Consider the following 15,030-nt stretch of genomic DNA (forward strand, 5'->3'; position numbering starts at 1 on the left):
AGTCAATCCGATCCTGGCATACGCCGATGACATAGACAACATTGGTTTGAGGCTCTCCTATGTAGCAGAAGCTTATCAAAGGATCGAGCGAACGGCACTAAACTTCGGGTTGGAGATTAACGAGGCGAAAACCAAAATGATGGTGGCACCACCGGCGTCCCTGCATACAAACACTGATTTACTCAGGGGTGATGTATAGATAGGTGACCACACCTTCGAAGTCGTCCAAAACTTCACCTATCTGGGGTCAAAAGTCAGCCCACCGACAACAACAACCGGTCATACTACAGCCTGAGGAAGCTTCTCCACTCTAAATACCTGTCGCGACGGACGAAGCTGGGACTGTACAGAACATTTATAGTCCCAGTACTCACATACGCCTCTGAGACATGGACTCTGTCCAAAACTGACGAAGCCCTCTTACGTGACCAGCCGCTACAATGACGAGCTCTACGAGCTGTACGATTATCTCACCATCGTGTAGCGAATTAGACTTGTCAGGCTCCGGTGACCTGGTCACGTCGTGAGAATGACACCGGACGACCCAGCCCGTAAAGTCCTTTTAGGCCGTCCACACGGACAGAGGAGGCGTGGTAGGCCCAAATTGACAGTGGAGTGATGGCGTTGATGCGTCCGCCAGAACGGCCGGGATAACGGATTGGCAGACGACGGCGCTAAACCGTGAGCGGTATCGAGGATTGTTGTAGCAGGCCAAGGCCGCAAAGCGGTTGTAGCGCCTGATAAGTAAGTAAGTGTTTGTTAAAGTCTGGAGGAAATATATGTTTGCTTCGAGGCTGCAATTTCCAATCCACTAGGACACATTAAAGTCAGACCGGAGGGAGATTGGATGCAGCCGTAGGTGAAGGAGCGTGCAGCCATGGACCGTGTTTCGTGGGAACAGTTTGAACACCAGGTCATGTCTTTAACACGTGCTCCATAGGCGCAGGCCAAGCCAACGACACCTCTTTGCACGACCTTCACACGGCAGGACCGTGGTTCAAGTCCCATCAAAACCGTCTCCGTTTGCGCAGGACTAACTACTCAGCGTGTGCAATTTCATACGTACGATATCTCAACTTTCAAAGATTTTCAAACAAAATCAGCATTTTTCCTCTGTTTTGACGACAAGGCTGCTTAGCATTTCGACCAAGTTAGTCAATTCAAGAATACAGAATCAAACAAAATGCAAAATACATAATACAAATACAAACAGAGTACAGAATGATAGCGTTAAACAACGTAGCCCACTTACCTGTGGCCGTATTCTCCATCCATTCGCCAAGTGTTTTTGGCACTGGTTTCGATACTTTTCCCACAACTTTCCTCCTTTTCATGGTGTTTCTTTCACAAACAGGCACTCACGCTGTGTTTTGCTCCGCGAACGACACAACATGCCAAGCGGTTGAAATTGCAGCATCGCGCACGGCGCACAATACTGGGCGCGGCTGGCTGTTTCGCACAAATGGCAATCATATGTCGCTCATTTATTGATGATGGGTAAAAGTTGCGTTTTCCGCGGAGCTGTACTTTTACGAACTTTATCTGCATAATATGTAATCGATGGAATACTGCCCTGCTAGAACCTAGAGTGTAGAAAACGGGGAACAACGCTGTATTACTGGTCGTCATCCGTAATTTCAACAGTTCTATGCAAATTTAGGACACTGTACTGCGGGTAAGACGAAAAAGATGTCGATAGTATGTTTTAACGCGCCAAGCTGTCTGTGACTGGCTGCTTCGCCTATTCTGCTACTGACAGAACGTCGCGTTGGCCGGACGACTTGTAACGCAACTAGCCAAACGTTTACTCTGCCTTGTTCTGATAGTCAACGTTGCGCATCTGGTCGCGCTGCTCTCGGTATTCTCGCTGGTGCTCTCGGTGGTCACGCTGCTCACGGTGGTGATCACGGTGGTGTTCACGCTGCTCCCGTCCCTCGCCACGGTTCTGGTTACCGCGGTTGCCCCGGTTGCGGTTATCCTGGCGGCGATTGTTGTTCCAGTTTTGATTTTGGTTCTGGTTGCGGTAATTCTGACGATCGCGATTGTATCCCTGGTTGCCGCCACGCTGGAAGAAGTTGCCCTGCTTCATCTCGAAGATGCGCTCGTTGGCGTCCACCAGATTGGTGACCTTGTCGGCCAGCTGCATCGACAGCGCCTGCAGACGCGATGGTTCCGACCGATGCATCACAATCGTTTCAGTTGGATCGTCCAGTGACGCCATCAGCTCCTCGTTGATGATCATCTTGCTGATCAGCGAGTGGACCTTGCTTTTCGGTAGCTTGAACATCTCTGCCAGGTGCGGCACGCTGATCGAGGCGAACACGTTCGAGTACGTGAAGAGATAGGTGCGCAGTGATTCTTCCTTAATGAATTTGATCATCATCTCTCGCACACGGTTTGCTTCGTAAAACAGATCCCACACCTTGACGTTCATCTTCTTGTTTACGATGAAGTTGGCACAGGCGTTCCAGTCACCGTGGCGCATAGCTTTCGCCGCCGCAACTACGTGCTCTCGCATCGACTCCGGCGGCCCGACCAAAGATTGCCGTTCGGATGATCTGAGCTGCTGGTAGAAGGTTTTGCTGATCATACGGCGACGGGCATCGAACTCGTGTGCGGCCATGTACGGAATCTCGAGCAGCATTGCCGACACCAGATAAACGCATTCAAGCAGCTCTAGGTTGATGTGCATGTGGAACGGCATCTGGCGCTGTTTCTCGATCTTCTCCTGCTCCAGCGAACGCTCGTGCTGACGCTGTGGCACAAGACCCTGGGCGAGCAGTTCCTTCGGCTTACCCGGTCATCATCAGGTCGACCAAACAAAGATGGGCATCCTTAATGTTGCCATGGCGGAAGGCACACAAGCCCAGATTGGCCATCATTCGGTTATAGAGAATCTGCGTTGAGGGATCGGAATGGTGGATAGTTTCCTGGAGGTGTGACATCAGCACCAGATCGCGTGCCTGGAACCAGTTGTCGTGCAATGCGTGATGGAAGATGTGAGACAGGATGGCTCGCGTGCGCAGCCGATCGGTCTGATCCTTGGCGTAGATGTAGCGGCAAAGCTTGTCCATTTCTTCTACCGACGTAACGGTATTCGCGGGCAGCTGTCCCTTTCGCTTCTTCAACACGTTCGGGTCGAATTTGTAGTACAGATGGTCGATCTTACGCAGGTAGATGCGACAGATTTCCATTTCATTTCCTAGCCGTTCGACGTAAGTTACGACCTGGTCGATAATGCCCGTGACCGGTACCTCGTCCTTCAACCGGTCTACGTACTCGTTACTGTGCGGGTCGCACTCCTTCAACAGCTTTACAAACTCGTCATCCAAACGTTCCACTGCTGTCAGCATGCAGCCGCGAATCTTGAACGGAGCCGTGTCGTATTCCTCGTACTCATCCAGTATCGACTCGGACAGATGCACGTCTTCGTGCTCCAGAAGCAATTTAAGCAGCTCCTGGATTTCTTCCAGCAGCTTGCTCCAGTGCTCAAGCTTCATTGCCCCGGACACCTTTGGATTGTAGTCAAATATGGCCGAAACGATGTTGAATCGAATCTTGGCCACCACTGCCGGACCGAGGTTGTTCGTCTCGGAGATGGTACGCAACTCGCGGAGGAATTCGATCTGCATCTTTCGATCAGTTCGCTTTTTACCGCGGGCCGCCATCACCTCGTTCAACTTGTTCACGACCAGTTTGGTGTCGATTTCGGCATCCTTGGCGAACATTTTCGGTTGTTCCGAGGCGCCGGACCGAGTTCCGTTCACCACCTTCCATCCTTCCTCCTCCTCCTCGTTCTCGTCGAACATTTCGTCCTGCTTAGGCTTCTTCTTCTTGCTCAGGGACTCGGCCGTCTTTTTCTTCTTTTCTTTCTTGAACGCATCGTCACCCGCAGCACCGGCAGGAGCGGCCGACAGTTCGTCCGTGCCCTTCTCAGGCTTCTTCAAGAACCGGTCACGAATGCTTGTATACTTCGCGTCCTCATCCGACGAAGTGCTGTCCGAATCGGAATCACTGCCCCAGTCCGACGAATCGGAATCATCGGCCGGTTTGACCGGCTTCACCTTTTCCGGTTCCTTCTTGAAGGATACCGCTTTCGGCACATCCGGCTGCACAACCACCTTCTCCTGCTCATCGTCCGAACCCTTTTCGTCTTCACGCTCGTCTTCCTCCTCTTCTTCGGCAAACTCTTCCGGCGCGGCACGGAAACGCTTCATATCGGACTCGAAATCCTTGATGTACTTGCGGAACTTCTGTCGCAAGGTGCCTAGCGCTTTGTTGTTGTTCTTCGACAGGTTCTTGCGGCTATCTTTGTCGTCCCAGCTCTCGTTGACAAAGTCCTCCAATTCTGCAAGCGCCCTAACAACAATGCGAGGCGTCACCCCACCTTCCTCCTTCATAACGACCGGCAGAGCCTTCGTGTAAGCGCGCATGAACTCTTCAAAGCTGGTCAGCACACTCGACATATCCTTGATCTTCTTATGATTGCGGATACTTTTGATGATGTTGGTCAGATCCTCGTAGCGCTTTTCCTTTTTCGAGCGAACAACGCGCTTGACGTCTTCCTCCTCATCGCTGAACTGTATGCACGCGAAAACACACAAGCGAACCAAAATTAACAACCGGGTTCTTTTAGCAAGCAAAAGAAAATAACACCGTATATAAAAATAACCGTAATAACAAAAAACTTACCGTGAACTGTGCCACTTGCTGACGAATCACTGGCTCACTATCAGAGGAGCTATCGGAATCAGAGTCCGAGCCACCGGCGAAGAAACGAGACATCGTAACACCAGTTGGAGTTAGACTGTAGGCAGACGGAATTGGAGTCAAATTTCGATTAGTTACAGATTTTGCCTCTCATTTTCACGACTTTTACGGAGGGCAGCGGTAAATTGGCCACAAATACGAGTGAAATCAAGCCGAGAAAGGATGATTTTTAAGGTTAGGAAATATCATTCACAGCGAGCTTACGGCAGCTGCCACGCACGACACAAATAGAAACAGATGAAAGATATTTTACACTCCCCGCACTTGATTACACTTGCATACAAACTTAAGGTAAGCTTGGAAAGCGAATAATGTGAACTAGCTGAACGATATGTGGATAAAACTCACTTTTTCCAGAGTTTTTGGAGTTTTCGAGGTGCACGCACACGTCTAACTTGACGGACTGGATAGCGAGAGTTGTCAAAGTTCGGGAGAAAAGAAATCATCGCGCTTCGGCATATTTCGGAAATAAACATCGCAAACCGGTTTGTTTCCCGAAACGTCAGTCAGATGCTCCTGGTGAAAATACATTGTGAATAGAAGGTAAAATATTCAACTGTTTACAGTTACAGTCGAATCGCTCACCGCTTGCTTCGACTCATGAGCTGCCTGCTTCGATTTGCATGCCCTTACCATCGAATGCGCGACATAACGACCGAATCACATGCCGTTACCATGGAATCACGTGCCAATATACATGGATTTTTGATTGCTCCTGTATGAAACATTTGATGTAATGAATAGCCCGGTTAGGCTGTCATCATTAGAAAACATTTTGCTGGTATTTTTATACGAATAAACGGCTAATAAAACATAAATGGCAAGAAAATGTGTCATACAATACCAACATCGAACAGTAGCGAGACTAGCTTTTCTAGCTAGAGTTCATTGGTGATCTATACATTAAACTAGCGGAAATGAGCGTGTTCGAATGGCAAAGGAAACTTGGAAAAATCTTGAAGCAATTTGTTTACATTTTTCTTTTTCAATATGTTCTATATATAAAATATGTTTCAATTTTTCGTTGAATTCTTGGAAATAGATGGTATGTACCGCTCATTTTTACTTTGACACAATATGTAAAACACGCATAAAATAGTTTGCATTATTGCTTTCTATTTCTTTAAATAGGTAAAATTATCCGTGTCGTATGACGACAGGAAAAAACTATTTGTTCGAGGAAAACAGCGTATTTGAAATGTGCTAACTTTCCTAAATCATAGCTACCGGCACGTGATTCCATAGTAACGGCATGTGATTCGACCAAAGTGTCGCTCATTCGATGGTAATGGCATGCAAATCGATGCAAACGGTAAGCGATTCGACTGTAACTGTAAACAGGTGTATCATTAGGTCATACACATTTTCCACCAAGAACTGTCCATGGCAGTACAAATCATCATGCAACTTGTCACGGTAAATTATAAATAAACGTTGAAGAAAAATAAGAAAAAAAAAAACGTTGGGTTTACTGCGAAGAGCAAGCGAATACTAGCCGCCGTGCAATATTAGGGGAGTATCACAATCGACGAAGAAGTCTGCAGCCTCGACATTTAAACAACCAGAAACAGTTGGTTATCTATGGTTATGGTTTGTTTTTATTTTATGGTTAGTATTTATAATAACCAAATCGGCATCTTCCCATATACTGCTCGCTGCTCGTCCATGCTGTGTGCACGTAGTCAGTAACACTCAACTGGATACTTACCAAAATGTGCATCTCAATTTAAATCACACGATTCGCAGAAATACTCTCCATTTCACTGCTTAAAAGTGTGTTGTGTTGGTTCACTAAATCATGGACTTCCGAACGTGTTGTTGTGTAGTTATTTTCCTAAAACGAAACGTTGAAGGGGTTTTTTTTACTTCACAACTCACAGCTTTCTGAGCAAACGTTTACCTGCTGCATATGATTGATCGCTTCCTGGAGCGTTTTACTTTCCTTCATTAAATCGACCAGCTTATCTTCCAGATGCGATATTTGCCGGTATGTGTCGTTACTTTTGAGGCTGAATTTTATCTCATGGTTACGGTTGCGTGCCTCTTCGACCACATTCTCCGTGACACGTTTCTTATCTTCCATTTCTTGCAGTACTGCTGTAAGGTCGTTCATTTTCACAATTGCATCCGCACGAGGCACCTCCAAGTTGGCGTACTTTTGAATGTTCTGCAGTGCCTCTGTTTCTTCCTGCCGTAGAGCATTCACCTGCTGCATTGTCCGTTTTTCCAGTATTTGCAGCTGCTTGAGTTGGATGCCAAGCTTTTTATATTCCTTGATCAATCCGGAGTGGGAGTTGAGATCATTTTTAGACGTAAATCCACCCTCGAGTTTATCGTATCCGACCCCTTTCATGTTGATGCCTTGCAATGTAATTTGCTCAATAGCGTACGTGATTTGGTTCTTCAAAGTATCTATGCCTGAAAATGCAAAACCAGAGCAAATTAGAGTGCACACGAAATTTGGTCCAATCGATTGGGACTTACATTGCTGTTCCAGATTCATGTTACTCTTAAAACTGTCCATGAATGACGACATTACTTCGTCACGTTTCTTGAGCTCCTTGTACTTGACGTGCCGTTCCGAGTTGCCTTCCTCCAGATCTTGGTCTATCTGCTGCAACGTTTCCTTCTTCTCAATCAATTGGTCTTCAACAATTTTCAGCTGCTTCCCAATGCTGGCCAGTGCCTGGTTGTTCGAGCGTACATCGTTGATCAGTTTTTCGCGCTCCTGTGCCGGCGAAAGACGGTTGTTTTCCTCCTCGCGCAAAGCGTTCCGCTTGTTGAGCAGTTCCTTCAGCTTCGATTTAAGGCGATGCGCCTCGGAACGGGTCTGCGAGTTCATAATCATCGTATTCAATCGCTCCTTTTGCTTCTCCATCTCACTAATCTGGGTGTGGTAAATGGCGTTCTGCTTGCGAAGGTTTTCCGACAGCGTTTGGTATTCTCGATACTTGTGTTGATCTTCCTCAGGAAGTGAGTTTATCATTTCAATCACCTTATTTTTCTCCTTCTCAGTTTCCCTGTCAAGCTCCTTGTTTTCGTTGTCCTTCTGTTGCCGCTGTTTGAAGATCAGCTCCAACTGTTCCTGAATGTGTTCGTTGCGTTCCCGCAGTGCTACAGTTTCATTCAACAGATGCTGGCGCGTCATACCCGAGGTACAGTTGTCCAACGCCAGATTCATGGACGTTAGGGTAGACTGTAAGTTTGTCAGTTCCTTGGCCGCCTCTTTGACCCGTTTTTCGTACAGCTTCCGTGCCGATCGTTCGCGATCGAGAAACTTTTTCTCTTTCAACAATTTGGTCGTTTCTTGGTTGATTTCTTGTATTTTGCTTTGCAATACCGCATGCCAGTAGCGCTTGTCTTTAATTTGACGATTACTACTGGCCGCAGTTCCTAGCCGACCATAGGATGTGGCGAGACCACTAATGCCATGCTGTGTTATCGGTCGTTCAGCCATTCTCTGCAAAAGTAATGAATGTAAGAAATAGCTTAACTAAACCTATAACCTATCGTATGTGTATGAACGGAATAGACAACATAATTTCCACTTACATTTCCAGCGTTTCCTAAAGCTGTCCCAATGCGCTGAGATGTTGATGAACCGATGGGAATTCCATTGTTTGCCAGTAGTCTACTTGCAGTTCCACTCCGTAACGCTGAAGGTGGTCTTTAAAATTTGGAACATACACGGTATGAGAGCTGATAATCGAGGATTAATATTATGTACAAATTAAACAAACGCTTACTTCATAGCTGTTCCGGGTCGTATGATGGCAACAGGACTTGGTGTTGCCGAATTGCCAGAGTTGTTCGATGCTCTTAGATTGGCGCTAGATCCCAACCCTCTTCTTGATGCTGGACGATCTGGATAGGATCGTGCCGAAGAGTTATTGTTGACGTCTTCCATGAATACCCAGAAGTGATATTTATATTGCAACTTTGGCGAAAATCCAGTCCGAATCGAACCACGTAACTGGAATCGTAACTATGTTTGGCTCGTTGGCCTGCATCGGTTGCCTTGGTTACGCGTATTCCATTTTTTGTTTTTGGCATAAACGGTAGGTCGTTTTCAATATTTGAATATTGAATGAATGTTTGACTAATATTTGAATTCATGTTAACTATTAATCTTACATTACAATATGTTCCTTTCTGTAGCAAAAGTTTACGCCGAATTACTTTACGAAAAAACAATGTTTAAGACAATGGTTTTAATCTTTTTTTTTTTATGTTTTTAAGAAAGAGACCACTTGAAACAATTAAATATAGTGTCATTTTTCTACACTGGAGCTATTCATGCCATTAAAATGTCCCCGGACGACTCAGCCTGTAAAGCTAAACCGTTCTTATACACAAAGCATGTCTGGTGGATCCAATGGATATGTGATGACGTGTAAACCCTCCTTCATACGTCTTACGCACGCACCGCGCGTGTTACGACACACACTACACACTAAACTACTATACGCGTGTTACAATACACTGCTAACATAGCACTAGCAGTTACACTACTACTAACGATTAATTCTAATGTTCGATTAATTAATTCCGATCCCGAAAATAGATAGGAACAAGACCCATAGGTATTCTATTGATGGGCGCTAGGAATCAGAACTACTTGGTTCCGAATCCGATTCCGGATCCGGTTCCGAATCCGATTCCTATTCCGGGATTGAATTTTTAATTGTTTATTAATATTCATTACTTTTATTTTTTAAAAAATGCAAGAAAAATACAAACTGATGATTTTTGGTTGATTAAATATTGACGTTTTATTGCGCTTTCGAAATTGACCTACTCTTCAGAATCGATTCCAAAAAAATCGGAGCTCTCCGGATTCCGCCAAAACCGTCAAAAGGACTTTTGAACCAAGTTTAGAGCGCAAGACTGGTTGAATACTGGATAGAACTGGTTGTCCGCAAAAACTACGTAGATTCATTTGTCAGTAAAATACGAAAATTCTGCACTGCTTGTTCGGATATAAAGTATCGTTTTACAAGAGATATTTGACAAAAATGATAATTCTAACCAAATATTTGTTTTATGTAAAACATAAGTAAAGTGTTGAAGACAAAAGTTTATTTTACAATAATTACATTCATTTTCGTATTTTGTTTACTTTTGATCATCGGTGTCATCATTCCCTTACACGAATAATCATGAAATAATTGTTGTGATGTTAAGAACGTCGAAAAATCTGCAGATATTTTCGAGTTATGGTCTAAGGTTACAACTTCTACAAGCTCGATCAGCACCAAGAACTGAGATCATGCGCGAACCCATGCGCTTTTGAATTAAGTCTGTTTTAAAGTTCTGGAAGCTAATGTTTTGTAAGTTTTATGAATGAGGATGTTTATCAAAATCAACATAAGCAAGTAAGTTATGCTTGATGTTTTAGCAAATTTAACTGCGATGCGGAATATGTTTACGTCCAATGCAACCAACGCGAACATTTTCAAATTACTGCATGTGGCGCAGTCAATAAATAATGCATTTAGATAAAACGCTACATATTTGCGCTAGACTTTCGGCCTTGGCGTGATTCGAGCTTGGAACCATAACGGTCTTTACGTTGGTTAAGTGTTTGGTTGATCTTGTTGATCATGTTGATGCGGTGCTACATGAAGACTTATAACCGAGTAAAGCATACAGTAAACAAAACCGAAAACAGAATGTCGTAAAACATACACAATAAAAGATCCACTTTACTTCCTATTCTCCTCGCGCTTCAGTCCTTGAGTCAGCCGATTGCCATGTTAGTCTAGATTCATAAAATTTGATCACAATTTGTGGGCATTTAACGTTGGCTTGTTCGGCGGGTACTAAGTCGGCATTTGCTGCGTTTTTCCATTTCATTAAAAACATCAACTTTCCATGGTCATCGGTTGCGCCTAAGAATAAAGTAAAAAATAACGTTAAGCATCCACTGCATATGAAATCCTAGCTTACTTTTGGTACATATATACTGTTCTACTTTGCTTCTTAAATTACACCTGTTTACAGTTACAGTCGAATCGCTCACCGTTTGCTTCGACTCACGAGCTGCTTGCTTCAATTTGCATGCCCTTACCATCGAATGCGCGACATAAAAACCGAATCACATGCCGTTACCATGAAATCTCGTGCCAATATACATGGATTTTTGATTGCTCCTGCATGAGGTATTTGATGTAATGAATAGCCCGGTTGCTATGAAACAATATGTAAAACACGTGTAAAATAGTTTGCATTATTGCTTTCTATTGCTTTTAGTATTTAAAACTATCGTTGAGTTTTAGCTATAGGACATAATCATTTGTTTGAAAGAAACAGCAAATTTAAAATGTACTAACATTTCCTAAACCATAGCAACCGCCACGTGATTCCATAGTAACGGCATGCGATTCGACTATAGTGTCGCGCATTCGATGGTAATGGCAAGTGAATCACAGCAGGCAGCTCGTGAGTCGAAGCAAACGGTGAGCGATTAAACTGTAACTGTAAACAAGTGTGTCTGTAAATTATACATAACCTCGTTGTATATTACTTCTTGCTACAAACTATTAACCCAAAGTGTCCCAAAGACAATGGGTAAGGACTTAAATAAGAAATTTGGTAACTTTTTAGCAAGGCTCAGTTTTAAACAGTTTTGTACGGTGCTCGTTATAATTGTTTTGAGATAGGGAATAATGAGATTCCTACTGGTTGTACTTGCTGTTGCTGATTGAACGAACTTCACGTCTTGGCCTAATTTTATAGCGTCATGTACATACATGTGTCAACCATATCAAATGAGATGTTGTATGTGTGCATGACTAACACTGGAACCGATTTTTCCACCGGCAGGATCGGTATAAAATCCCAGTCGGATGGTTCCATTGCAAAGAGAACTGACTTGCTAGCCGATGATGAATTTTAAAGCGTTTTTAGACGGAAGCAAGTTTCACTCCTTGTTAAGTTTCATGTTTACTTTCATTTCACTGAAATTCCGTTGGTGCCCATACACGACACACAGAAATTGTACTGGTTACTAAGTTCGAAAAATGTCTTTTTCCGTGGAAATTTAAAAAATTGCTACATTTTTTATAAAAATGGCCAAAATTACTTAAAATTAAAATTAATAATTATTAATAATCGATAAAAACACGATTTAAATCGATTTAAATCGAAAAATAACAATCAAAACATATTTTTTATCTTGTGCTCCGCTCTCATTAACGGAGCATCATTCGAAAATAAAAATAAAATTCATCGATTAACAAGCAAATTCACAATCAAGTTGTCAGGAAGTTTCACAGCTGTGAAACATTAACCAGCTAGCCTCGTTAAGTGAAATTTTAGTTGCGCTAACGAAAATTTCACCTTAGCAACGCGTTTAGACGTGTTAACTTGAATTGCACACAGACTAGACGCACGGGATTTGTATGGGATTAGACAGCTGAGATTTGGTCGCACGGTCTCATGCAAGGTATGTAGATATAGAAGGTAGAGTTGTTTAGAGCAAATTGACATTTCTCGACCTGACTTAACAGTTCCGTGGTGATCAAGGGGAAGGGTATTGAGAAGAGTGACGGCAGCGTCGGAGGAGGCGCCGGTGGTGGTATCGCTTGCGATTTTTTGACGAAAAATGCAACCAAATATCGTCAATCGTCTGTGGGACAACACTTAATATGCGAAGATGACCCATAAATTAGCGAAATTGGTCAAAGGACTGAGAATCGAGGCTGTTTGTTCATGTTGGTAGCCCCATACCATATGTTTTTGTAAACAAACTCTGACATAACTCGACTAAAATGTCGCCCTGTCAAATCGATAAAAATCCACCTTCTAAATACATACACCTTGGTCTCATGCGACCAAATGAACTCGCTAATATAAACTCAAAAATGCCCTTATTTCCTTTAACTGACGGATTAAAATGTAAACAGATGGTAAAAGACTCGAGAAGGCCCCCACTGACAAAATTTGTTAGGTACTGTAGGATTTACACCTCAATGTATGCAATCCGCAGTACACGTTGCGAATGCTTCATAGTGTGCTTTCAGTGTGGTCAAAAATGGTTTAATAAAGTCGAATGAAATATTGCATATTATTCGATTAAATCCCCCTCCCTTTATCCTGACCATTTATATAGGCTTACAGAAGCTACGTAATAATTTTTGGTCACGCTAGGTGGGACCAATCAGGCTTACAACATACACGGTGTTCCCGGACTGTAACGGAACACTGCTTCGATGGATACTTGTTAATATGCCCGTTATTCCCGATATTCAGAAAAAACGGAAAAATAAGAATAATAACATTTCAAATCACTTCTTACAATTTATATGAGCATGCTCTATACGCTGTCCAATAACAGTATTAAGGAACAATGCACAATGTTTATATCAATCGAGTTATGACCATACAAAAATCCCACTGTGCAATAAAAATGACAGGCCATAGTGCTGCACACAAAAGATTCTAGGGGGGGGGGGGGTGGTCTTCTCGAGTCTTTTACCGAATAATAACATTTCAAATCACTGGTAAAAGACTGGAAAAGGCCCCCCCCCCCTGACAAAATTTTTAAGGCACTGTATGATTTATGCCTAAATGTATGCAATCCGCAATACACGTTGCGAAAGATACAGTGTGGTCAAAAATGGTTGAATAAAGTCGAATGAAATATTGCTTATTATTCGATTAAAGCCCCCTCCCTCTATCCTGACCATTTATATTGGCTATTATTATTTAAAGCCAGGTTACATGATGCGAGATGCCAAAAAAAATTCCCCAAAAAAGGGTGGATTATGCGAAATCTATCCGTCAAAAAGATTTCGCCTCCTCGAGCTGAAATCTCGGAAAGATTTCGCTTCTCTCTAGCCCTCTCTGTCACTTTCCATGCGTTGCCATGGTAGTTTTCGGTTAAAGAGAGAGATAGCATGAAGTGCTCTAAAACACGCGGGTAGATGAATCGAGATGATTTTGACGGAAAAAAATTCGCAAACCCACCCCCCCCCCCCCCCCCCCCCCCCCCTATTTAGTGAAATCTTTTTGGCATCTTGCATCATGTAGCCTGGCTTTCATGGCTTCCAGACTCCATGTAAACGGATTATCATATGGGGAGACCGATCCGAACAGAATCCCGTGTGCTGATACTGTGTACTTGTTCGTAAGTGAAGCAATAGAGAGGAAAAAAACCGAAAGAGTAAGAGGAATAACACACGTAAATAACTTACCGATAATCTCTTCCGGGACCAAACCCCGGTCGAATCCCATTTTCTTTTCTCCCGTGTTTTTCCGTTTAGCAGGAACAACCTTCGATTCCTCGGTTGCGTCCTTCAGCTTGCTCTTCCTTCCAGAACTTTCTTCTTTGGCTGTGTGAACGTATAATTAGAAATGGAATAAGATATTGGGGCACTTTCAGTTTGCACCGTAGATTTGTACCTTCTTTCTTTTTGCGGGATTCCTTAAAAGCCTGAATGAGGTCGTCACAGTCCAGATTCTCCTCTGGTTCCCAGGTGTTCTCTTCCGAGGAATAACCTTTCCACTTGAGAAAGTATTCAACCTGGAATGCATGGAATATGAATAAATTAAACATATATGTGCGATAGCTAGTCTTCGATAAGTGTTTTAAACAGCAGTACCTTGCCGTTAACGACCCGGCTGTCCAAAATCTTTTCCACAGAAAACTCATTCGCTTCCTCGACCGGTTCCTCGGGTTTCAGCTTTTTGTTGCTCATCGTCTGCACCAAGATGGCGTCAATCGCTAACCGTACTGAACAAACTACACCACAAATACTTCTGCTCGCGGGAAATCCGGAAACTGAGGCTCAAGAGATTCCACTATTTAGGGGCGCTGGCGAATAGCTTAAAGCGCAAATTACGGTAGTTCTTGAGAGAAGCGCGTCGCGTGTGTGTGGTCCGGTTGCTGCGTTCGCTTTCGGGTACGGCGCTGCAAATGCAATCGATGAAATGTGCCGCTATGCCGTGTATGGCGTGTAGTTCCCAAGCTAGTTAGCAGTGTACTTTGATGAAACCAATGAACGAATATTGTTAATAACACAACTTTACTGTTTTTCGCCGAGCAATTTTTAATAAAGCCGTAATTTGCGCCCAAACAAACTTGTGACACCCGTCATTACAAGCGGCCTGAAACTGAGCGGTTGTATCAAGGTACCGTCGGTACACCAGGTCGAACGCAGGCGGAGTCGGTCAGGGGTGCTAAACATGTTGTCTCGTGTCATTTCAACATTTTCAATGTCGGCAAAAATAGCAAAATGATGGGGAAAATCGCAAAAG

The 15,030-nt window shown here is 43.7% G+C and overlaps 3 protein-coding genes across 3 annotated transcripts; all 3 read right to left on the minus strand.

Annotated features, from left to right (window-relative positions):
• Positions 1-1,366: 1,366 nt before the first annotated feature.
• On the minus strand, positions 1,367-5,237 carry LOC118512412 (eukaryotic translation initiation factor 3 subunit C). The gene is given in 4 exon segments (XM_036056809.1): positions 1,367-2,797; positions 2,799-4,580; positions 4,693-4,807; positions 5,119-5,237. Coding segments are annotated over 4 exon segments (2,988 nt in total). The 5' UTR covers positions 5,217-5,237; the 3' UTR covers positions 1,367-1,804.
• A 1,113-nt stretch (positions 5,238-6,350) lies between these two features.
• Positions 6,351-9,639, minus strand: LOC118512413 (intraflagellar transport protein 74 homolog). Its single transcript, XM_036056812.1, has 5 exons — positions 8,517-9,639; positions 8,323-8,437; positions 7,255-8,230; positions 6,671-7,188; positions 6,351-6,604 (listed from the first exon to the last, which is right to left on the minus strand). Exons 1-5 carry the CDS (start codon positions 8,675-8,677, stop codon positions 6,497-6,499), a joined length of 1,878 nt encoding a protein of 625 aa, XP_035912705.1. The 5' UTR covers positions 8,678-9,639; the 3' UTR covers positions 6,351-6,496.
• Positions 9,640-9,792: 153 nt separating this feature from the next.
• On the minus strand, positions 9,793-14,901 carry LOC118512414 (chromobox protein homolog 1-like). Its single transcript, XM_036056813.1, has 4 exons — positions 14,376-14,901; positions 14,176-14,296; positions 13,968-14,105; positions 9,793-10,661 (listed from the first exon to the last, which is right to left on the minus strand). The coding sequence occupies exons 1-4, from the start codon at positions 14,469-14,471 to the stop codon at positions 10,483-10,485; spliced, it is 534 nt and encodes a 177-aa protein (XP_035912706.1). The 5' UTR covers positions 14,472-14,901; the 3' UTR covers positions 9,793-10,482.
• Positions 14,902-15,030: the final 129 nt, after the last annotated feature.

This window comes from Anopheles stephensi, chromosome 3 (genome assembly GCF_013141755.1).
Source record: "Anopheles stephensi strain Indian chromosome 3, UCI_ANSTEP_V1.0, whole genome shotgun sequence".
In the NCBI taxonomy this organism is placed as follows: Eukaryota; Metazoa; Arthropoda; class Insecta; order Diptera; family Culicidae; genus Anopheles; species Anopheles stephensi.